This window comes from Eptesicus fuscus, chromosome 4, assembly GCF_027574615.1.
Source record: "Eptesicus fuscus isolate TK198812 chromosome 4, DD_ASM_mEF_20220401, whole genome shotgun sequence".
NCBI classification, from domain to species: domain Eukaryota; kingdom Metazoa; phylum Chordata; class Mammalia; order Chiroptera; family Vespertilionidae; genus Eptesicus; species Eptesicus fuscus.
In genome coordinates this window covers 12,963,403-12,987,179 of record NC_072476.1, presented here as the reverse complement: position 1 = coordinate 12,987,179, position 23,777 = coordinate 12,963,403, and the positions used below count along the sequence as shown (strand labels likewise).

At 44.0% G+C, this 23,777-nt stretch overlaps 1 protein-coding gene across 8 annotated transcripts; it reads right to left on the bottom strand.

The window, feature by feature from the left end:
• Positions 1-455: 455 nt before the first annotated feature.
• On the bottom strand, positions 456-23,742 carry ZNF75A (zinc finger protein 75A). 8 transcript variants are annotated; one of them, XM_054714654.1, is made up of 10 exons: positions 23,513-23,742; positions 21,563-22,073; positions 19,447-19,639; positions 18,661-18,752; positions 18,242-18,368; positions 17,025-17,116; positions 16,620-16,746; positions 13,862-13,972; positions 13,087-13,683; positions 456-755 (listed from the first exon to the last, which is right to left on the bottom strand). In XM_054714654.1, exons 2-10 carry the CDS (start codon positions 21,971-21,973, stop codon positions 682-684), a joined length of 1,824 nt encoding a protein of 607 aa, XP_054570629.1. In that variant the 5' UTR covers positions 21,974-22,073; positions 23,513-23,742; the 3' UTR covers positions 456-681. The 8 variants fall into 8 exon arrangements, 7 of the variants coding, with proteins under 7 accessions (XP_054570629.1, XP_054570631.1, XP_054570632.1 ...); XR_008555770.1 differs by having other exon boundaries at positions 696-755; positions 12,843-13,683; XM_054714656.1 differs by lacking the exon at positions 13,087-13,683.
• Positions 23,743-23,777: the final 35 nt, after the last annotated feature.

The window sequence follows — 23,777 nt, the reverse complement described above, 5'->3', positions numbered from 1 at the left end:
ATCTGTCAAAATCCTGGACAAAGGCAAAGTGTTGGACTTCATTGTGACCTCTTTGGGACAACGTGACTTAATTGGAGATTTATGGTCTGGAAAAGGGAGATTGCCTGGGTGGATTGACTACTGAAGGGTTTGCATACCAGCTCAAAGAAATTGGAATTGATAAATGAGGAGCCACTGAAAGTCAAGCAAAATTCTAAGGAAATGGAGATACTCAACTAGTAGACTCCTCACACTCCTGGGTCTGCTGTGGCCTGGGAAACAGTGATGCAATTGTTGACCTTCCTGTATTTTTAGGTTGTCCCCACCCTCCAAATTGCTTTATCCTCTAGCCTGCTGAGCAGAAAAAGAAACAGAGTATTGGAGCTCCCAACAAGTAACTGACTTGCCTGTCAGCTACTCTGAATCATCTGTAGTAGACAGGTAAGAAATTGCAGAATACATTTATTCATTCAATAAATATTTTATTGCCTATAATGTGCTAGATAGGAAGCAGATATAAATCAGTGAATGAAGTAGACAATGTATCTTTCAGAACCAGTCTCACTGGATGCCTCAGAAATATCAGCATATGTCAGGTAGCATCGCCTAGCTACCAACTCCAAGATCTGAATCCCAGATCTTCAGGGCCTCCCTTCAAAGCATCCAAGTTCTGATAACCCAGCTTTTTCATCTCTGACTTCATCACAGGCAAATCCGTGCTTTCACCATTATCAGCTGCAGTTTTCTTGCACTCCTGCTGCTCATCCTTTGTTTAGCTTTTTGGTAGAGAAAAAGAGAAGTACTGAGCTTTTTTTTTTTTTCTTGTGGAGAACATAAGACTCTAACAAGTAACTTTCCCACTCTGTGTGCTAAGGTAATTAGCCTGAAAACTTTTTAACTTGGTGCCATCCTGCTCTGTCATCTGGAGGTAGCTGTGCTTCTGAAACTGTTCAATCATTTCCCATATATTTGACTATTCTAGTGTACTATATAGTTTTGCATAAGTTTGGGATTACTGAGAATTGCAAGTAAAGTCTAGATTCCCTGGTAGCCCCAAGACATACCTACTATCATAGGGTAAGTGACTTGCATAGTAACTAGAGTAAAAGGACTGGATTTTGAACATGGGTGAACTCAATTTGAAAACCTTTAATTATTTCAGTCTTTTATTCTTTTTAAAAAATAATCTTTTTAAAAAAATCTTTGCCCAAGGATGTTTTTATTGATTGTAGAGAGAAAGGAAGGGAGAGAGAAACATCAATGTGAGAAAGAAACATCGATTGGTTGCCCTCCATGTGCTCCCTGACCAGGTAACAAACCCACAGTCTAGGTATGTGCCCTAACGAGGAATCAATTATTAGTGTATAGGACAACACAATCTTTCATTCCTAAAACTCTTTCTAGCTAACAATACCTTTGAAACATCTGCATGCAGTCCTTATAACTAAACGTTAATATCTTAAGGGAAGTCTTGTGATATGCATTTATAGGTTTAATGTCTGTCATCCCCTGAAAGAATGTAAGATTCTTAGACAGCAGGAATTTCTTTCTTCATTGCTAAATCACAGCACCTCGAATAGTACTTGGTACTAAATAAATATTTGCCAAATGAATGAATGGGTAAAAAAGTACAAGGAAGACTGGAATCATGAGATCTGATTGACTGGGTGTCAAGTATTTCAACCAGACGTCCTCAAACTACGGCCCACGGGCCACATGCGGGTGTTTTTGCCGTTTTGTTTTTTTTACTTCAAAATAAGATATGTGCAGTGTGCATAGGAATTTGTTCATAGTTTTTTTTTAAACTATAGTCCGGCCCTCCAATGGTCTGAGGGACAGTGAACTGGCCCCCTGTTTAAAAAGTTTGAGGACCCCTGATTTAAACATTATAAAGAATACCAAAGGAGACTGATTGGTCTCTGGATGAGATGTCTCTAACATCTCATCTGGTCCATTTCCACTACTATTGCTTCAGGGCAGGATCTCTTAACCTTGGCACTATTGACATTTTGGGCTGGATGGGTCTCTGTTGTGTGTGTGCATGTCCTGTGCATTATAGGATGTTTGCCAGCATCGTTGGAATCCACTCACTAGATGTCATTAACATCCCCCAGTGGTGACAACACAATTGACTCCAGACATTGCCAAAGATTTTGGGGGTGCAAAATCACCCCTTGTCTAGGTACATATCATTAGACGAGGCTGTATAAGAGTCTTCCATCTGTCTACCTGGTTTTTCTACAGAGCAGATATGGACTTCTTAACTTTTTAAAAAAATATAAATTTGTATTGATTTCAGAGAGGAAGGGAGAGAGAGACAGAACCATCAATGATGAGAAAGAATCATTGATCGGCTGCCTCCTGCATGCCCCTTACTGGGGATCGAGCCCACTGAGCCAAACCAGCTAGGGCTACAAATCTAATCCTATATAATAAAAGCCTAATATGCAAATTGTCCCCTCAGGCGGTCATTCCACAGGGAGTTCGACTGCTCGCTATGACATACGCTGACCACCAGGGGGCGGCATGGAACATGGTGGGCATCGGCAATGTGGGGGGGGGGGGTCGGGGAGGGGCAGGGGAGGCTGCGATCTCTCGCCAGCTACCTGGGGGCAGTGTGACAGGGACTGTGAGAATGCAGGGTATCCAATGTGGGGTGTCCACCACCGAGCTTGCCCTCACTCTCCCTGCTACTCTCCCCCTGGGATGCCAGGGCTCGAGCACTGGGGAAGCCCCCTCCCCCCTCCCCGCCTGGGCATCCACCAGGAGCCCGCCCCGCACCCCCGTGGCCTCTTCCGGGTGAGCTGGGCCACAGCAGCTGGGACTACAGGGGCCAGTAGGGCTCTCGTTTGCACAGGAGCTGGTCTGCAAGGCTGGGCGGGACAGAGCATGCTGTCTGCCCGGCTTCCATGCGGCTCCATTGGGTAGCCCAGAGGCCCATGCTGTGCCCCAGCCCACTCACCACATCTCCACGAGGGGACTTGGGCACCATGACTCAGGTGGAGGGAGGCACACGGGGGCCTGGGGGCCCAGGTGCTGCCCAGGGCCCAGAGGTTTAGCTGGGACCTGCCCTTCCACACCAGACACTCGCACTTCAATCGCAGGCCAGGCCTAGGGACCACACCTGTGTATGAATTTCATGCACCGGGCCACTAGTCCAATTGTATAACTACTCAAAAGTTTCCAAGACTATCTACTGCCACTAAAATAAGCCAAGATCTTCAAGCTTTCAAGGATCTCCCTGGCATTCAAAGCCCAACCTATCCCTCAGTCTCATTACCCACAACCCTATACACATCCTATAATCCAGCAAAGGCGAACTGGTCCCAGGTCCTGGAACAAGCTCTGTGATTTCCAGCCCTAAGAGTATCCTGCCTTGAATATACTTTCATCAAGGCCAGATTCATTCTTTCTATTTATACTGAACACAAGGGGCTGCCAGTCTCCATCCCTCCCAACCAGGGAAGGGTATCTGAGTCTAGGCATTAGAAATGTAAAAACAAGGAAACTTTTATGTCCTCTGGAACCCACAGGATGAGGACTGGTAACACCACCACCACCACCACCTTCTGGAAGCCTCCTAATGCTTTGAACTCTTCAGCTCTGTCTGTAAATCTTTCTTAGGGCGCCTTATCTCATGCCACCTAATACCAGAATTTGTTTCTGGTGGGTTTATCTACTCAGGCAGTTTGGGAGCTGAGGACCAGGGGCGTTCCTGAATTGTTTTTGTGTCCCCATCATGCAGCACAAGAGCTCACAAGGAGGCAATAAGGCCTCAGAGAACGAGGGTTATACTAGCATAAATTTCAAGTAAGTCATCACTCGGAAACAGAAAGGACCAGAGCCACAAGGGTGCAAGGGAGGACACCAGGTTACCTTGTTCCCGAGCCTCCCTACCCGGTGAGGAGGTCCTGGCTTAACTATACATGAAGTCACGAGACCAACGCAGTGCTTACCGGGGAGTCGCAGGGCTCAGGACCCACCCCAACAGCAAAAGCCTGCCATGAGCTGGTCCCTCACCTACTACACCATGTTTCTCCACACACTAAGCCAGAAGCTGCCGCTGGGCAAGCCAGCTGGGCAAGGAGCCAGCTGGGCTCCAGGAGCCCAGCTGCATGGGCAAGGAGTGAGGAAGAAGCGCTTCACTAAAGGACTGTCTTTCCCTCTGCTTTCTGCCCTCTGCTAATCTACAGCAGTCCTTGCCAATGAGTGAGCAGGATCCTCTCTCCTTCATTTTTTGGGACCAATGACATTCTTTGAGAATCCGGGGCCCTGGACTTGGGCGTTTTCTAATCTCTCCTATTGGTTCATTACTGTCGTGTTGGCAAGGTCGTTTTTCCTATGTCACCACGTGGATCTTGTACCATCCCTGAATGGGCTCATATCCTATTTTACAGATATGCATAAAGAAAAAATATGGCCCTAGCTGGGTAGTTTAGTTCTACAGTGTGTCCTCCCCATATGCCAAGGTTTTGGGTTCGATCCCAGTCAGAGCACATACAAAAATCAACCAATAAATAAATAAGTGGAAAAATAGATTCATGTTTCTTTCCCTTCCTCTCTACAAATCAATTTTAAAAACCACACATAAAAAATGTGACGTTTAGGAGAAGAAACCAAGATGGCGGCATAGATAAATACCTGAACTTGCTGCCTCGCACAACCACTTCAAAACTACAACTAAAAGATAAAATGGACATCATCCAGAACCACAAGAAGGCTGGCTAAGTGGAAATTCTACAACTAGAAGGGAAAAGAAAAGCACACCGAGACTCAGAGGAGCTGCGGAAGTAAAGTGCACAGGTACGGAGGCACGCACGGAGAGGGCTGGCAACTGAGTATGCAGCTGGCTTTTTCAAGCCGGAGGGAGACACAAGCTCTCAACTGCTCTGAACTCCAGTTCTGGGCGAGACTCTGGGGACCCAGACACATACGGGGAGAAAGTGGACTGTCTGGCATCGGGCGGAACTCGAGGGTGGCTTTCTCTCAGAGGTTCTTGCAGCGATTACCAAGGGACACTGAGACCCGGGGGCCTCTTAGGGCAGGGATGACGGGAAGCCATTGCTGTTTGCTCCACCCTGAGACTCCACCCCATCCAAGCTGTGCACAGAGGCCTGGTCCTTTGAAATCTAAACTTACCTATAAAACTGCAGCTGAGTCAGAGAGACCCAGAACATCCAAAAGAAGGCCCAAGGCCCCACAGCAGCTTGCATTGCTTCACAGCTGGGCCTCATCTGGGCACCTCCAAAACCCAAACAAAGAAGAGGAATCTGCAGATCTCTCTGTAGCTCCTGCTGGGTGGCCTCAGGCAGAGGCTAAATTAGCACCTCCTTGGTGATCCAAGAGCCAGTGTACCCAGGGGTCAGAGTAGGACCATCCAGATTACAACTCCTCAGATCCATAAGGGACACACTCAGGGGGCAGACTCAGTGAACACCAAAGCCCCACTGAAGCAAGTCTTGCCTCATAAGGATGTCTCCAGCACAGAAATTCTCCCATTGTAGACACAGCCAGTCCTCACAGCCAATTGGCCTGGAGGTCAATTCCTCCCAGTGATACCAACAACAATCAAGGCTTAACTACAACAAGACTGTGCACACAGCCCACAAAGGGGTGCACCAAGAGTGTCCACCTCAGGTAACTATGGAGGCTGAGCCACTGGGCCCTATAGGACACCTAGCACACAAAGCCACTATATCAACTCAGGGATGCAGCCAAAATTCAGAGACAAAAAACAGGTCACAAATGAAAGATATGGAGGAAAGCAAACTACTGCATATAGAGTTCAAAACCATGGTTATAAGGTTTTTCAAGAATTTTCTAGAAAAGGCAGATAAATTTAGTGAGACCCTCAAGGATATGAAAAAGGGCCAACTAGAAATTAAGTATACAGTGACTGAAATAAAAACTAATATACAGAGATCCAACAGCAGACTAGAGGATCGCAAGAATCAAGTCAAAGATTTGAAATACAAAGAAGCAAAAAATACCCAACTGGAAAAGCAAAAAGAAAAAAGAATCCAAAAATATGAAGATAGTGTAAGGAGACTCTGGGACAACTTCAAGCGAACCAACATCCAAATTATGGGAGTGCCAGAAGAAGAGAGAGCAAGATACTGAAAACCTATTTGAAGAAATAATGACTGAAAACTTCCCCCACCTGGTGAAAGAAATAGACATACAAATCCAGGAAGTGCAGAGAAACCCAAACAAAAGGAATCCAAAGAGGACCACACCAAGACACATGATAATTAAAATGCCAAGAGCAAAAGACAAAGAGAGAATATTAAAAGCAGCAAGAGAAAAACAGTTAGTTACCTACAAGGGAGCACCCATACGACTGTCAGCTGATTTCTCAGCAGAAACTATGCAGGCCAGAAGGGAGTGGCAAGAAATATTCAAAGTGATGAATAGCAAGAACCTACAACCAAGATTACTCTACCCAGCAAAGCTATCATTTAGAACTGAAGGTCAGATAAAGAGCTTCACAGGGAAGAAAAAGCTAAAGGAGTTCATCACTGCCAGACCAGTATTATATGAAATGCTGAAGTGTATTCTTTAAGAAGAGGAAGAAGAAGTAAAAGGTAAAGATAACATCTCCAAGGAGATGTTTCTCTCTCTCTCACTTGCCCCTTTCCCTTCCACTCTATTTAAAATCAATAGAGCCCTGACCGGTTTGGCTCGGTGGATAGAGCGTCGGGCCGTGGACTGGAGGGTCCCGGGTTCGGTTCCGGTTGAGGACATGTACCTTGGTTGTGGGCTCGATCCCCGGGGGGGGGGGGCGTGGAGGAGGAAGCTGATCGATGTTTCTCTCTCATCGATGTTTCTAGCTCTCTATCCCTCTCCCTTCCTCTCTGTAAAAAGTCAATAAAAATATATTAAAAAATAAAATAAAATCAATGGAAAAAAATATCCTCAGGTGAGGATTAACCTAAATAAATAAATAAATAAATAAGCCACAGACAAAAATACCACAAGGGAAAAAACTACAGATCGATATCCTTTATCTATACAGATACAAAAATCCTCAACAAAATACTAACAAACTGAATTTAAAGGCACATTAAGATTTTATAGCATGACTAAGTGAGATTTATTCCAGGAATGCAAGGGTGGTTCAACATAAGAAAATCAACTAATATAATACACTAAAATGAAGGGAAAGAACACATGATCATTGAGTGATGCAGTAAAAGCATCTGCCAAAATTGAACACCTTTTCATGATAAAAGCACTCAACACACTAGGAATAGAAGGGAACATTCTCAAGATGATAAAGGGTAATTATTTTTTAAAGTACAGAGAACTTCAGCAAATAATCCGTTCTAGTACTAGAGGGAAAGCCCCTAAGAGAAAAGTTAACAGGTAGCCATGATCCATTAAACTGCAGGTGCTCAGTAAGCACTTGTCAGTGGAGTGACTCAGTGAATGCTTAAAAAATATTTTATGGAGTTCAAATATTTTGTTATCCCAACTTTCCAGTTTTTTGTTATTCCAACTGTCCAGTTGGATGGAAAAGACTGCTTAGCATCCTTCTTCTCAAGCTCTCCAGAGGAATTAAACTGTTTTCACTTTTCCAAAAACTGATTGAAACCCCAGCAGTCTTAGTTTGATTCCAAGTTCATTCCCCTCGTTAAGATAGCTGAGGTTCTTATGATCAGCTTCAGGTTCCAGAGTCCACTTAATGGTGGGAGAACTCTGGGTCTGGGATGTGCCCAGCACTCTGGCCACTTAGACTAGGGCAGAGGAGGGGTTGAGGATTTGGGGGCTAGCCTGGGTCAATTGCAGTGCTCAAAACCAGCCTTGGAGCCATTGTGAGACTGTTATCTGAACAAACTAAAGCACCTTCTGGTTTGTCTTAGAAATCTTGGCATGGAGGATATATTTGTGAGAATTGTGAGAACTTTAATACTAATATTGGAAACTGAATATAGGGTCATGTCTCAGATTTCATTTTTAAAACAAGCCTCAATATTTTATTTATTGATTTTAGAGGGAGGAGAGAGCAAGAGCAAGTGATAATTGTTCTACTTATTCATACATCCATTAGTTGTTTCTTGTATGTGCCCTGAGGATCAAACCCGTAACTTTGGCATATCAACACAATGCTCTAACCGACTGAGCTACCCAGCCAGAGCAATAGATTCTGTATTTAGGATGTTTTTTTAGTTATCTGCTCTTATCCCAGTGACAAGGCTATAGAAGTTCCTTTAACAATTTCCACCCCAAATTCCAAGCATAAGGAGTTTTGAGACATTGTGTTGCTGGCTATTGGCTAAGCTAGGACATTCCCACCGGAGACTCTCACTCCCTAACTGGTGTCCTACTCCTGCTTTCCTACTCAAGCTTCTTCCCAACTGTCACCCCTTAGCCCAGAAAGAGCAACCACCTCCTTTATATACCAATAGGGGTGTAGGATTTGCCATATGTCCCATTTTGTTTTTTTGAGGCACAACTCACAGAAGGTTCCACAGGGGTAGTTACCAAACCATTCCTTGAAATCTGTACTCACATGAGGAATGAAAGGCAACCCCTATTTTCTCCCTACCTCACTGACCAATAGAAGCACATCTTGTGCACATGGGGCAGTGGTGTACAAGAGAACAAAGAACAAGGAAAGAGGAATGAGGCCAGAGGGAGGAGATTGCCTTGTCCACTTAAACTGACCTCCTAGGATATGTGCCCTGATAAGCAATGAGTCCTTTTAAAATATCTTATATAGTCCTTTTTGTTGTTTTATTTACATTTTTATTTTTACTTATAGTCTTGTAAGTTCCTCAGTGTTCCCATCAGTGTTACATCAGTTTAATGGAGCATCCTCCTAGAGGAAGCTAGATCTTTCCTGAGGGCCAAAGGCCAAATAGAATGGCAAACCAAAAATTTCAAAGCTCTAATATAAGAGCCACTTCTATTAAAACAGGCCAGGTAATACTGCAGAAACACACAGCACACAACATCTCAGTAGTTAAACACAAACGTTTATTTCTTGTTCCCACAAAGCCCATTATAGGCCTAGGGGACTCACAGAACAGATGATCCACCATGTAAGGGACTCAACATTCTAGACTGGTTTGATCTCATGGCACCTCTCTCTATATGCGCTTCCATGATTGAGGTAAGAAAGGAGAGCAGAGCACTAGAGAGTCTTGTACCAACAAATAAATGCTTCAGCCCAGAAGTGAGCTTCTGCTAGCAACCCATTGAACAAAAATGACCTGATGACCTTGTCTAACTACAAGGAGAAAAGCATAACCTTTCTCCTTTTTTACTGTTCACTAGAATACAAGCTCCATGTGGGTATGCATTTTTTTCCCTCTTGTTCACTATTATATCCTTGGTCTAGAACTGCTCTAGGTGCATAATAGGCCATCATTAAATTAAGTAAATGAATGAATGTACTACCAACAAAAAATTCACATGTATCTTTAGAGAAGAGATGAGTCCCAGGGGTCTAAAGCTGAGGGTGTTGAGTAAGAGCTACTCAGACTAAAGCTTCAGAGCTGGCCATGCTTAAGAAATAATTCTTGGTGGCCTGGCCAGTATAGCTCAGTGGATAAGTGTGGACCTATGAACCAGGAGGTTATGGTTCGATTCCTGGTCAGAGCGCATGCCTGGGTTGTAGCCTCAATCCCCAGTAGGGGGCAAGTAGGAGGCAGCCAATTGATGATTTTCATCATTGATGTTTCTAGCTCTCTCTCCCTCTCCATTCCTCTCTAAAATCAATTAAAAAAACATATTTTTAAAAAAATGATCATTAAAAAAAAAAAATACTTGGTGTAGTTCAACTTTTGGAAGAAAATAATTCCCACTGAAGAAGCCAGACCAAAGCTCAGGTGATATATACAAAAAAAATACCCAAAGCCACGAACCAAATTAATTCAGCATAACTACCACAATCAGTGCTCAACTCCTGAAAGAAGCTGCAAGAGCCACAAATGCATCTATCCTTAAATGTAGTCAGTCCACCCAATATATCTGGGAAGCAGAAGAAAGGGAAAGAAATGCACATTAAGCATCTACTGTTGGCCAGGCTGGTAGGTGCTTTTCTTTCATCAATCCCTGTAATCCCCAGATCAACCCTGAGGTGAGTGTTTTTCTATACAGAGAGAAAATGGAGACTGGCTGGTGCCTCAGGGGAGGGGGGTGGGGGAACAAAGAACATATATACATACCCCACGGATATGGACAAAGTTTGGTGAAGGCAGGGGTGGGTGGAGGTGGGGAAAAGGGGGACCTCTGCAATTATGTCATTAAAACATTTTTTAAAAAGAGAGAAAATGGAGACTTAAGAGTGTTTCAATAACCAATCAAGAAACAAAAATGTTTCATAAGATGAAAATAGATATAATACAATGTTATCTAGGCTGGCTCCACAGGGATAACATACAAAGTCCTGATAATCCTGCCTTCAGGCCTGACTGAAGAAGCCAAGTGAAAGCCCAAAGACCCACTAGCTATGGGTCCTTGAATAAGTCCCTGTATCTCTTTGTGCTTTAACTTCCTCATTTTTAAACTAATAGATTTGGAAGAGATAATTTAACCCCTTTCCTGATACTACCTACAAGCTCTAACAAGAACACATCTGAATCAAAGGTAAAAATAGATAAAGCATGAGTTATAATATCTACTGCCTATAGGTTTTTAGCAGTCTATTAAGCATCAACCAAGACTACTGTTAAATGCTGAAGAAAACAGATACAGGTAGACCCTGCCTAATAGTTTACAGTGTAAGACAACCAATATGGATATGGATTAGCTCACTTTTGCCAACCACTCTGCATCAGTTCCCAAAACTATCCTTTTGGAAACCTGGTACCCTGCTGAATGGATCCCTAGGTCACCATGTACAGTAAACCACAGGATCCTGCCTGCAGCACATGTTCCAGTTCCCAGACACACGAATCTCTCCTGATTCTTAGTAACAAAAGCCAAATGAAAAAGAAAACAAACAAAATCCTGAGAAGTGAACCCAGGACTCCCATTTCTTTTAGGCCTCAGGAAAGTGCTAATTTTTATGGCTATATTATCCTATTGACATTATGAGGAAACAATCTAGTTTCTATTATTGCAGAAAATTTTTCTTTACATCTAATATATTAGTCCATGGCTAGAAATTCCAACCCATCCTATATAATAAAGAGGGAATATGCAAATTGGCCATCACTCTGCCACAAAGATGGCAGCGCCCACAGTGGAGGTGGGGTTTCTGTAACACAAGATGGCTGCACCCACAGCAGAGGCTGAGTTCCCGTAACAAGCCTTAGTGAGCAATCAGCAGGACCCAAGGCTGCATGCCAATCCCCCCACCCCCCGTGGGGCTTGACAGGGAACCTCAGGCCACGTCCCCTGCCCGCCTCACGGCACCAGGCCAGGGGACCTGAAGCTGCACCCCTCCACCCTGGCACTGGGCCAGGGGACCTGAGGCCATGCTCCCCGCCTGGCAGGGCTTGACAGACCTTAGGCCGCACCCCCTGCCTGGTGGGGCTTGACAGGGGACCTCAAGATGCACCCCTCCGCCTCAGTGCTGGGCCGGGGGACCTCAGGCTGTGCCCCTGCTCAATGGGGCTTGATGGGGGACCTCAGGCCATGCCCCCCAGCCCCGGCACCAGGACAGGGGACCTGAGGCCGCACCCCCCGCCCTGGCGCCAGGCCGGGGGACCTAAGGTCGTGCCCCCCACCTGGCAGGGCTTGACTGGGGACCTCAAGGTGCACCCCCCCGCCTCAGTGCTAGGCTGGGGGACCTCAGGCCACATCCCCCGCCCAGTGGAGCTTGACAGGGGACCTCAAGGTGCGCCCCCGCCCTGGCCTGGGCTGGGGGACCTCAGGCCACACCCCCTGCCCAGTGGAGCTTGACAGGGGACCTCAAGGTGTGCCCCCGCCCCGGCCTGGGCTGGGGGACCTCAGGCCACACCCCTTACCCCGGCGCCAGGACAGGGAACCTAAGGCTGTGCCCCTGCCTGGCGGGGCTTGACAACGGTGGGACCAGCTGGGTCTGGATCTAGCACAAGGTGGGGGGGGGGGGGGTGGCCGGGTTTTGGGTCTTGCACGATTTTGAGGTGCACGTGGGTGGGCAGGGACTTGACTCTGGGTCCTGTGGTGTGTCCCAGACTCTGACAGGAGGATTTTCAGATACAATTTACTAATTTTCTTTCATCTCTGACACTTCTATTACAGAGAAAGGGCAAATAGCAATATTAAAATATTTCCTCTAATTAATCCCCTTTTAATGTGCATGAATTTCATGCACCAGGCCACTAGTTTACATATAATCTCATTAGAAATGATTTTCTTTTTTTCAAATACCACCAATGAGATGCATAAGATAGTGCATTATTAGTTATCTGGCAGTTTCCCTAGTGGTGAAGTAAATTATGATTTCATCAAAGTAAAATTTGTGCTAATATGATTCAAGAGCTAAAGTTTCTAAAAAGTTCAAGAAAAAACTCACACAAAGTCCAATGATGAGAGAGGAAGAAAATCCAATTAGGTTCTTAGGAAACTTTACATTAGAATTCATTTCTATCCCATGAAACTAATGAAATTTTTAAGCTTGCTACCTTGAAGACAATGGTATGCAATTAAACAAGCATATTATTGCTTTTTGTTTTGGAAGACCATGCTACAAATGTTTCTATCACAAGTGTTTAGGAGTGGCTGGGCAGATCAATAAAAAACCAACACTATTTACCTCTATGACCACAGAAGACTGATTTTATGACTTCATCTGCTATCTGAAGCTGAATTTGATATTTTGGCAGGTACAATCCTAAAACAGTTTTTTCCATTTTTAGAATGTTCCTAGAACACCAATCTTGCTATGGAATTCCCTGTAGGTTATAAGTAAACACAGTAAGTAGTACAACCTTAATTCATCCCATGCGGAGTCGGACTTAATTCCTTTTTGTGCAATATCCCACTGATAAAAAATCATGCTTCATAATTTTCTATTTTTTCATAAACTTTAGTGTCGAACTCCTCTTGGTGAATTTGTTCAGACTGAGGACACTGGATGATCTTCCCTTCACTGGTGGAGTTTCTGGTGCCTAAGAAGGCTTGACCGCCTGCTGAAGTTTCTCCTGCATACGTTACAGGAATAAGGTTGCTCACCTGTGTGGGTTCTCCGATGTTTAATAAGGTGGGAATTCTGACTGAATTTTTTCCCACATTCATGACATGTAAAGGGCTTCTCTCCAGTGTGAATTCTTTGGTGTGTGTGTAGATTTGTATTTTGACTGAAGCTTTTCCCACACCACGAGCATTTATATGGTTTTATCCCTTGGTGTGTTGTTAAGTGTTTATTAAGATCTGAACTCCATCTAAACCTCTTATCACACTGTGGACATTTATACGGTTTCTCTTCAGTGTGAACTCTTTGGTGCTTAATAAGGTCAGAGCTAACTCTGAAGTTTTTCCCACATTCCTGGCATTTAAAAGGCTTTTCTCCTGCACGTTCTTTCTTGTGACGATCCATAAGTTTCAGCAGCTCTTGTTTCCAGGTTGAAAGTTTCTTTCTTTTCTTCACTGTAAAGTCTTGGTGCCTGTGTATATTTACCCTGTGTATATCACCATGATTTTCTTTGACTGCTGTTTTCTGGGGAACTTTCACTCTGGCCTTTTTTGGTATTATGTCTCCAGGAGCTTGTATTTTTAAGTCAGAAGGACATATAGGCTGGTGATTTTCAGTGTCATTTTTGAGCTTTAACCCTGTTGGAATTAATATGACAATCAACCTACTGAATGGCACAGCAAGAAAACCACAGGAATAGAGAGGGAAATAAATCAAAGATCACTGATTTGTAGTAATAAGTAGAATCTTAAAATGTTAATTCCTTGCAAAGATTCCTATTAAGGCACATTTCTCCTCTTCCCATAGTGTATTTACCTATAGGCAGCTCTCCAGGACTGTCCATGATCTCTGTGGATCCTTGAACCCATGGCTCTTTCCCTTGTTCTAGACAGGAGATGACTTTAGGTTTGGGGAGCACAAATATGGCTGTGAAATGAAAAAACTAAGGTCAAGGATCACTAACTTAACAATGGTTTACTAATTCAAGATTATTTCAGTAAGAGTAAGGAACATTTACAATTTGTTATCCCCAAATGGTTAAATGGTTAGACTCTCATATCAGCTATTAGTTTTATACTACACTGCATTTGTTAGGTTGATATGCAAAGTGGAGATTAGTTGGTCGATAGAAAGGACATAGTCATGGGAATTCTGTGCATATTCCCCTCTTCTGCCATCAATAACTGCACACTTGACCAAGTTGGACTAAAACTCCAGAGATGTCAGAGTCATATTAACTCTTTAAGAGTCACCTGAATAAGACAGGCGTAGTAGAGCCAATGTGAAGGTCAGTGGATTATGAATCATATGCACAAGTGATTCCTGCCATAATTATAGTAGCCTTTTCTTTCGCTCTTGAGCACCAGAAACTGCACTAGGAAAGGTTTCTACCACTCCTGCAGCTCACTGGTTCATATCCAATTGGACAAAACAGATCAGCATCATTTAGTGGACTTTTTATACATACAAATTTCCAAGGATGGGAAGTATTCATCGTTCAATATTTCAACAAATATGTATTAACTGGCTATGGCATGCCAAACACTTTCTATGAAATAGGAATATAGTGGTAAATAAGCCAAAATCCCCTGATCTCATAGAACTTATCTTCTAGTGGGAAACTGAGGTAATCAAACATAAAAAAAACGGACAAAAGGAAATATCAAGAAGTAATAAATGTTTCTATGTGTTTTTTTAATCCCCACCCAAGGGTATTTTCACGTCGCTTTTAGATAGTGGAAGGGAAAAAAGGGTGACAGAGAGAGAAACATCGATATGAGAGAGATACATTGACTCCCATATGAGCCCTGACTGGGCCAGGAACAACCCATGACCTTTCAGTGCATGAGTCGATGCTAACCACTTAGAAACACCAGCCAGGGCAGGAAATGATACATATTTTTTTAAAAAAAAAACTGAAGCAGGATAAGAGAGCATTTAAGATTCTATTTCTACCCTAGCTGGTTTGGCTCAGTGGATAGAACATTGACCTGCAGACCAAAGGGTTCTGGGTTCGATTCCAGTCAAGGGCATGTACCTTGGTTGCCATCTCCTCAGGCCCTAGCCCTGTTTGGAGGCAACCAATAGATGTATTTCTCTCATATCGATGTTTCTCTCTTTCTTTCCCTCTCTCTTCCACTCTCCCTAAAAATCAATGGAAAAATATCCTCGGGTGAGGATTAACAAAACCAAAAAAAAAAGAAAAAAGAAAAAAAAGATTGTTTCTGCCGAAACTGGTTTGGCTCAGTGGATAGAGCGTCAGCCTGCAGACTGAAAGGTCCTGGGTTCGATTCCGGTCAAGGGCATGTACCTTGGTTGTGGGCACATCCCCAGTAGGGGGTGTGCAGGAGGAAGCTGATCGATGATGTTTCTCTCTCATCGATGTTCCTAACTCTCTATCCCTCTCCCTTCCTCTCTGTAAAAAATCAATAAAATATATTAAAAAATAAATAAATAAAAAATAAAAAGATTGTTTCTGTGAAGCTATTTGAGATACGGCTATGTGGAAGACTTCTTTGAGAAAGTGATATTTGAGCATAACAAAAGGTGCAAGTTTTGTCATATAGCAGAAAAGTATGTCAAGTAGAAGCAAGGGGAAAGTAGAAATGAGCATGGTTATTTAAAAAAACAGCAAGAAACCCTGGCCGGTAGCTCAGTTGGTTAGAACATCATCCCAATAAGCCAAGGTTGCAGGTTTGATCCCCGGTCAGGGAACATACAAGAATCAACCAATGAATGCATAAATAAGCGGAACAACAAACTGGTCTTTCCCTTTCTCCCCTCTTCTCTCTTTCTAAAATAAATACATTAAAAAAAAACAACAACAGAAAACCAAACAGCTGCCAAGAAAACCAGTGTGGCTAAAGAGAACTGAACAAGGGGCACAAGTTGTAGAAGATGAAGGCAGAAAGGAGAAGAGACATCAGATTTTGAAGGGTCCTGAGAACTTTGATAAGGAAAAGTTTTAATTTTATTCTGAATATGGTGAGAAGTCATAATAAGATTTTGAAATACGAAAATATCATAATCTGATCAGATTTTAAAGACTGGCTGCTGCATAAAAAATAGACTATTGGAGGGCAAGAGTGTTGGCAGCATCAGCCAGTTAAAAAGCTACTAAGATGGGCCTGGTTTGAGATGATACTGATTTAGACCAGGATGCTAATAAGGGAAGAGGATGAGACATAGTTGGACTTAGGATATACTGTGAAGATGGAACCAAGAGAATAGTTATGTATTAGTAGTGGAGTATGATGACAAGATAATGGGAAAGAATGACTATGTGTCTTGCTCTGAGCTACTGAGTGAACAAAGTTGATCTTTACTGAGATGAAAAAGTTATGAGAAGAGCAGGTTTAAGGAAAAGAGACCCAGAATTCTATGTAGGATAAGGAATGTGTACTTGGAAAAAGCTCCCAGGTGATCTGGACACACACCTTTTCTCTGCAAACAACATCAAGTTGAGAACCAACTAACTACTGGAACAGACTGTCCCTCAGGGGACTATTCACAGTAAGATGAGAACATGACAGATTACTCAGCTTCTATACAAAGGGAAGGGGAGAATATTTACCTAGAGAGATGACAGTCTCATAGTTTTCCTGCATTACATCATTGTATAGGGCCTTCTGACCCGGATCCAGTAATTCCCATTCTTCTTGGGAAAAAAACACGGCCACCTCTTCAAATGTCAATAAGCTCTAAAGAAGAGAATGGGCTTCAGCTCAGTACCTGCCATTCCCGAAGTAACTCTAACATCTGGCCCATGAAATTAATAGTAGGCAAGGCACTGAAGGAATTAATTTTTTTAAGTGAGAAGGCAGAAAGGAAGGAGGAAAGGGATCAGCAAACAGTCTGGGAGGTGTCTAGTTCCCTAGGGAGATCATCTGGGCTAACATGCCTCTGAGCACCTGCTGGGCAGTGTGGGTCATGGGCAGCAGGGAAAGGCAGCCCTAAAGAGCTCAAAAGCATAGCTCACCTGGCACTCAGGTAAGATGAGCTCAGGTGCCACTGTCCAGGCTTTGATGTTTGTCTGCTCAGGAAAGTCTAGGATCTGGTGAGTAGGCACAGCTGTGGATGGAAAAGAGCCATAGGAAATTTCTCTTGCTTCTATGAACATTCTGGGCACATTCCTAAAATATACAAGATCTGATTCTTTCAGTAGAGATGGGACTCCTTTACAAGTGTTATGTGGTAACTAGAAGTGGCTATCAGCCCTACAACCAGTTCCCAAATTGACTGTCCTCAGTTTTCATGACTGAAGTCAATAAAAGGAAGTCTCATTTTTTCCTTATATTACCTAAATTATTCTGAGTTGGGCAAAAATTAGGTGTCTGAAAAAGTAGGAGAGTCCAGTGTGTCAAGTAAAGGAAGGAGGAAGGTAAAAATGAGCATAGCAAGTTCAGGAAACAGCAAGACCAGTGTGGCAAAAGTGGACGGAGCCAGGGTACAAGTGGCAGGTAGGTGAGTAGGAGCTAGATCTTGGAGGGGTCTACATACCTCATAAGGAGTTTAGATATTATTCTGAATGTGAAAAGTTATCATAAGGTTTTGAAGCAGAGAACTGTCATATCTCATCAGGTTTTTTTAAAGACTCTGACTGCTTTGTGGAAAACAGACCGTGGAAAGGTAAGAGTGGTGCCAGGGCATCAGTTACAAAACTGGTTAGAGAAGCCACTGGCTTAGATCAGAATGCTAACAGGGCAAGACAATGAGACATGGTTGGACTCAGGCTATGATGCAAAGGTGGAGCCAAGAGATCTAGTGATGCATGAGTAGTGGAATATGAATAGCAAGTTCAGACTAAAGCAAGCATGTCAAACTCGCGGCTGGTGAGCCACATGCCATAAATGAGGCATGCAGCCTATTGGCTGCAAGTTTGACATGCTTGGACTAAAGGATGACCCAGGTGTTCTGGCCTGAAATATTGGGTAAATGGTGGTGGCATTTATGGAAATGGCAAGATAAAAGAGCAGATTTGTAAGCAAGAGTGAAGAGTAGGGGAGAGTGGAGAATTTTAGGATAAGGAATGAGCATATGAACTTTGTAAAAAGCTTGAGATGATCTGGATACACTTTTCCCTGCCCACACCATCAAGTTGAGAACCAACTAGCAACTGGAACCAGAGTGCATTCCCAGTAAGCTAAGAACATTAGACTACTCAACTTCTACACAAAGGGCAGAAAGAATCTTTACCTAGAGAGATGACAGTCTCATAGTTTTCCTGCATTACATCATTGTAGAGAGTCTTCTGACTGATATCCAGTAATTCCCATTCTTCCTGGGAAAAATACACGGCCACTTCTTCAAATGTCAATAAGCTCTAAAGAAGAGAATGGGCTTTAGCTCAGTACTGGCCACTCCAGAAGCAGCCCTAACATTCAGCCCACAAACTGCATGGTAGGCCAGGCACTGAAGGAATAAACAATATATGATTTTTTTTTTTCAAGTGAAAAGGCAGAAAGGAAGGAGGCAAGGGATCAGCAAACTGTCTGGGAGGTGTCCAATTACCCAGGGAGAACATCTGGGCTAAATGCCTCTAAGCACCTGCTGGGCAGTGTGGGTCATGGGCAGCAGGGAAAGGCAGCCCTAAAGAGCTCAAAAGCACAGCTCACCTGGCACTCAGGTAAGATGAGCTCAGGAGCCACTGTCCAGTCTTTGATGTTTGTCTGCTCAGGAAAGTCTAGGATCTGGTGAGTAGGCACAGCTAAGGGTGGAAAAGAGCCATCAGAAATTTCTCTCACTTCTATACACATCTTGTGCTCATTTCTAAAATAAAATCTTGATTCTTTCAGTAGATGGGAAACCTTTATAAGTGTGAAGTGGCCTTATCATTGTAAGAACTAAGTATCTATCAACCCCCAGAACAGGTTGCCCAGTTTTCACGAGTGAAATTAATAAAACAAAAACTATTAACATTCTCTCATGACATAAATAGTTCCGAGTTAAGGAGTTAAGAAAATTTTAACGGATTTGAAAATGAAATACTCATGGACTCCAGTGTACAGTAGGAGATGTATTATTTATCATTTATTTATTTTTCATGGTACACAATTATAGTTCACATACTGCCACTGACAGCCCATTTGTGATCCCAATTCCTTCTGTGTTTTAAGGATGGGGTGGCCCAATCCTCCACTTTTCTAAGGAACAGTGTTCATGGTGTTATTACCAGGGTCCTCTGGATTGGATATTTCTGTACCTTAGGCCAATCCCCACCTTCACAACTGGTCTATTCTAAGGCCATCTGTGAGGGGAGGGCTAGGGGTAATCATAATTGCTAACATGACTACATCTGCACATCCACAAAGCTGGGAACCCAGAAAGTGCCCACAATGTTCTGGCTGGACAAATTACGATCACAGCTCCCAGCAGAAAGAAATTATCATGAAGCTCCTTACCCCTCTCACACATAGGCTCAGTTTCTTTATGAGTATTCCTGCTCAGCTGTTGTAGATCCTGATATTCATTCCAAAATTCTTCATCCTGGGACCTGCCCACTGGCTGGGACTCTGCTGGCTTCAGTTTGAAGCCTGAGGTCTCTGCTGTTTCTCCCAAGAGCACTGCCTCCTTTCCCAGCACATGGACTGCAACCTAGAAATAATTCCCATCCATGTTACCAGAACTTACTTGAGGCTTGGGGCTTGTGGAAGAGGGAGGAGAAAGCAGAGTCCAGATTGTGGAAAGTATGAGACACTAAAGGAAATGACAAAAGGACTTTAAGAGATAATGGGCTAGGCGGCATGGCTCAGTGGTTGAGCATCGACCTATGAACCAGGAGGTCACAGTTGATTCCCTGTCAGGGAACATGCCCAGGTTGTGGGCTCGATCCCCAATAGGGGGGCATGCAGGAGGCAGCCAATCAATGATTCTCTCACATCACTGATGCTTCTCTCTCCCTCCCCCTTTTCTCTCTGGCATCAATAAAAAAATATATTTTAAAAAAACCTTGCCGAAGCCGGTTTGGCACAGTGGATAGAGCATCAGTCTGCGGACTGAAAGGTCCCAGGTTTGATTCCGGTCAAGGGTATGTACCTTGGTTGTGGGCACATCCCCAGTGGGGAGTGTGCAGGAGGCAGCTGATCGATGTTTCTCTCTCATTGATGTTTCTAGCTCTCTATCCCTCTCCCTTCCTCTCTGTAAAAAATCAATAAAATATATTTTTAAACAAACAAACAAACAAACAAAAAAACCCTTAAAAAACAAAGAGATAACGGGCCACAAATTTTTCACGAAGAGCTATCTAGCTGGTCTGGCTCAGTGGATTGAGCGTCAGACTGCAGACCTAAGAGTCTTGGATTTGATTACGATCAAGGGCACATACCTTGGTTGCAGGCTCTTTCCGGGCCCTGGTCAGGGGGTGTGCAGGAGGCAACCAATCGATGTTTCTCTCACACCAATATTTCTATCTTTCCCTCTCTCTTCCACTCTCTTAAAAAAAAAAATCAATGGAAAAATATCCTTGGGTGAAGATTAAAAAAAAAAAACTATCCACAAATGTGGGAAAGTCAGGATAAAAGGAAAAAGATATGGCTACTGCCACCCCTCCATCAGAGTAGTCTCCACTCCTCTATATAAAGCCCAGCTCAGACCTCTAGCAGGGTTGTGCAGGCCGCCTATTCTCATGCTGTCTTGACAGCATCTCTCTCTTCACTTAGATCCTTCCTGGATTTCTTGTCTTATACTTTCCTCAAAAGATTAAAAAATTTAACTGTCCTATCAACCAGATTTTCTCCATGGCCAGGAAAGGTTTTACAGAGAATGTGGATAAAATGGAGAAGAAAGGGGAAAGAATAATTCTGACTTCAACCTCTCTCCAGATGATCTTGACACCAAACATATGCCCTGCCCTGTATTCTTGACAGTAGGCCTAAAGCCAGTTGATATGCTGCCACCTGCCCAAGGGCATACCCTGGATTCCCACTAACCAGCAGAGCCAAGGATCAACCACTAAGGGAGGGCAGTGGAGGCTCTTGTCTATTGTAGGAAGGACACTATCTCTCTGTCTTTCTTCTCTGTCACTCTGTTGGGATTTCCAAATCTTTGTTTCCATTTTTTTAAATTTATCCTTTCTTCCTCTGCAGTCTTCCCTACTAACTTTTTGGGGAAGGTCTCTGCTGTTTCTCTCTTTCTTTTTGCTGTCCTTTCCTTTCATCTTTATGTTCTCCCTTTTTTTGATCTGCCCCTTCTTCTCCAATTTCTTGTTGCCCTTTGTTTCTTAGAACTTAAGACCCATCTCCTACACCAAGCCAGACTAAGCTTATTACTCTCAATACATTCTGGCTCCAAAGAGGGAAAAATGCAACTCTCTCTATGGCCAAAGAAGTCTCTGCCAGAATCTCCAAAACCTGTGGAATGACTATTGCTACAGATCAGTGGTTTCAGGTCCTGCCTTAGATGGCCTAAAGCAATAACAGATCATTGATCTAATTCATCTTACTTCTCAGTTAACTGCCCCTAACCCCATTTATCCATTTTCATCCTATATCACTGTATGTTAATCAGGAATCTTCTCACCCCATTCTTCGTTTGGCCAGATTCACTCTGCAAGTGGTCTACCAAGGCCACAACCTCTTCAATGCTCTGTAGGTGGTGCTTCTTTATCTGGGTCTGAGTATCCCTGGGCAGAATGGTCAGGAACTGTTCTAGTACCAGCAGATCCAAGATCTCTTCTTTTGAGTGTATATCTGGCCTCAGCCATTGACGGCATAATTCCTGAAGTTGGCCAACAGCCACACGGGGTCCAGCTGCTTCATGATAGTGGAAATTCCGGAAGTGTTGGCGAAAGCTCTCAGGACTGAGACTGTCCGTTTGTGCAGTATATTTTTCACTCTGAGAGGAGCTCTCTGTCACAGGTTCCTTGGTCTCCCACAGAGCCCTGATCTGAGGGTTCAGGTACTCAGCCACTTTCAGATCTACCATCATCATTCTGCTGGAACAGTTGTTCCTGTGGGCACACCACCAGTACCACCTCTGACAACTAAGGCCCAGTCTGGTCTGGAATAAAATCAATAAAAGAATCTTCTTCCTAAGGCACCGAGGACAGAAAAAAAGCAGGTCAATAAGAAAATCACATGAACTTTACTACTTGCTACTTATTGTGAGAGAAAAATGAAAACATCCTGCTTTGCCTTCTCTTTAAAATCAACTGCCAGGCAGACCCTTGGTTTCTCTTCTTTTCTTTATATTATTCAGTTGATCTATAAGACAGCTCATAAAAGACAAATGTCAATTGATGACTTTGCCTTTAAAAAAATAATAAATCGGTGAAAACTGGTGGGTGAGAAAGTTGGCACCCAATGACTCCAAAGAGTTTGGGGATTATCCAAAGAGTTCATTGATGTGCTTCCTATCATATCTTCACCATGTAAAAAAAAAAAAAAAAGAAAAAAAAGATTATGAAAACATTCTGAGTTTCTCTTAAATTTTAATATGTCACCCTAGCCTTCTGCTTTTAATAAGAGGTACAACTTCTATGACCCTCCATCCTCTTGTGATGATTGAAGCCTTCATTTCGTGGAACATTTGAGACTCCTTTACTTGCATGAATACTGGCAGGAGACTGAGACAGTGAGACCAGAGTAGAAGGAAAACAATTAGGGAAAAAGTAGCCTTTTCTTCTCAGAAAACATCCCCCAATTAAGTAACTGAGATGCTCAACATTCTTTTTTGGCACTTCTTTGTAAGACGTATTAAGGGCACTATGCAGAAGATTTATACCTGTATTTTAAAATGTCTGTTTACTTCCACTAGGAAAAATCACAGCCGACCTTTCTTTACAAAATGTATGTCCAAATACCAAGTCATGAAAAGGGTGAGAATGGCAGTTGGTGATGATTAAGCTGACCCTTCTGCTGACTTTACGTTTCAAGCGTCTTTTAGACTTCTAAGGAGCCTATGGAGTTTCATAAGCCTCCCTCTCCCAGAGGTGATGCAGCAGAACCGGCACCAAGATTCTGTACAGGATGCCACGGTATTCACAAATGAATGGCCGGCTCCTCGCGGTCCACCCCGGCTCAGGAGGCCCGGGGACTTTGGCCTCAGGAGAAAGTGATCTCTTAGGCTGAACTGCGGCTCTCTGGCGGTTAACATCAGCAGTAATGGCCCCCAAGCTCTCCCCCACCCCACCCCCCGGCCAAAAAAAAACAAAAAAAAAAAAACACCAAAACCCACGCCAGCAGAGGCGGGAACGTAGACATTTCTGGAGGGCATTCGGGATTCGTGAGCACTGTGCAAGCGGGCAGCGTACGAGCGTGCTGCCGCCGCGGGCCCCGGCGTTATCTGCGCAAAGGGCAGAAAGAGTGACCTCCGGAGCCTGATGGCCAGCCTCGCCCGAGACAGGCTCTCGTCGCTGGGCTACGAGAAATAGCGTCTCGCCTCCAACCACCTTGCAGTGGCCTCGAGCAGAGGCCGGCAGGTCTCTGAGGCTCCGCAGCCGACGCCGAAGGGGAATCGATTCTTAGTTACCTCAGACAGCTGAGTTTCCTGAGGGCCGCTCCCTCAGCCTCCGGCTCAACCGCACGTCGCCGCACTTCCGGCTGCTTCTCAAGGACCGCAGCTATCGGCTCCTCGACACTCAAAGGGGGTCCAGAGACCCGAGATGTGCGGATTCTAGGTCACAGGCCTGACAGGGCCGACGGACCTACGGGACGCCTCGCCCACCTGGGGCCGATTCTACGCAAGTGTCTGAAACCCGCGCTCCCACCGGAAGCGGAAGTGGCGCACTTCCCGA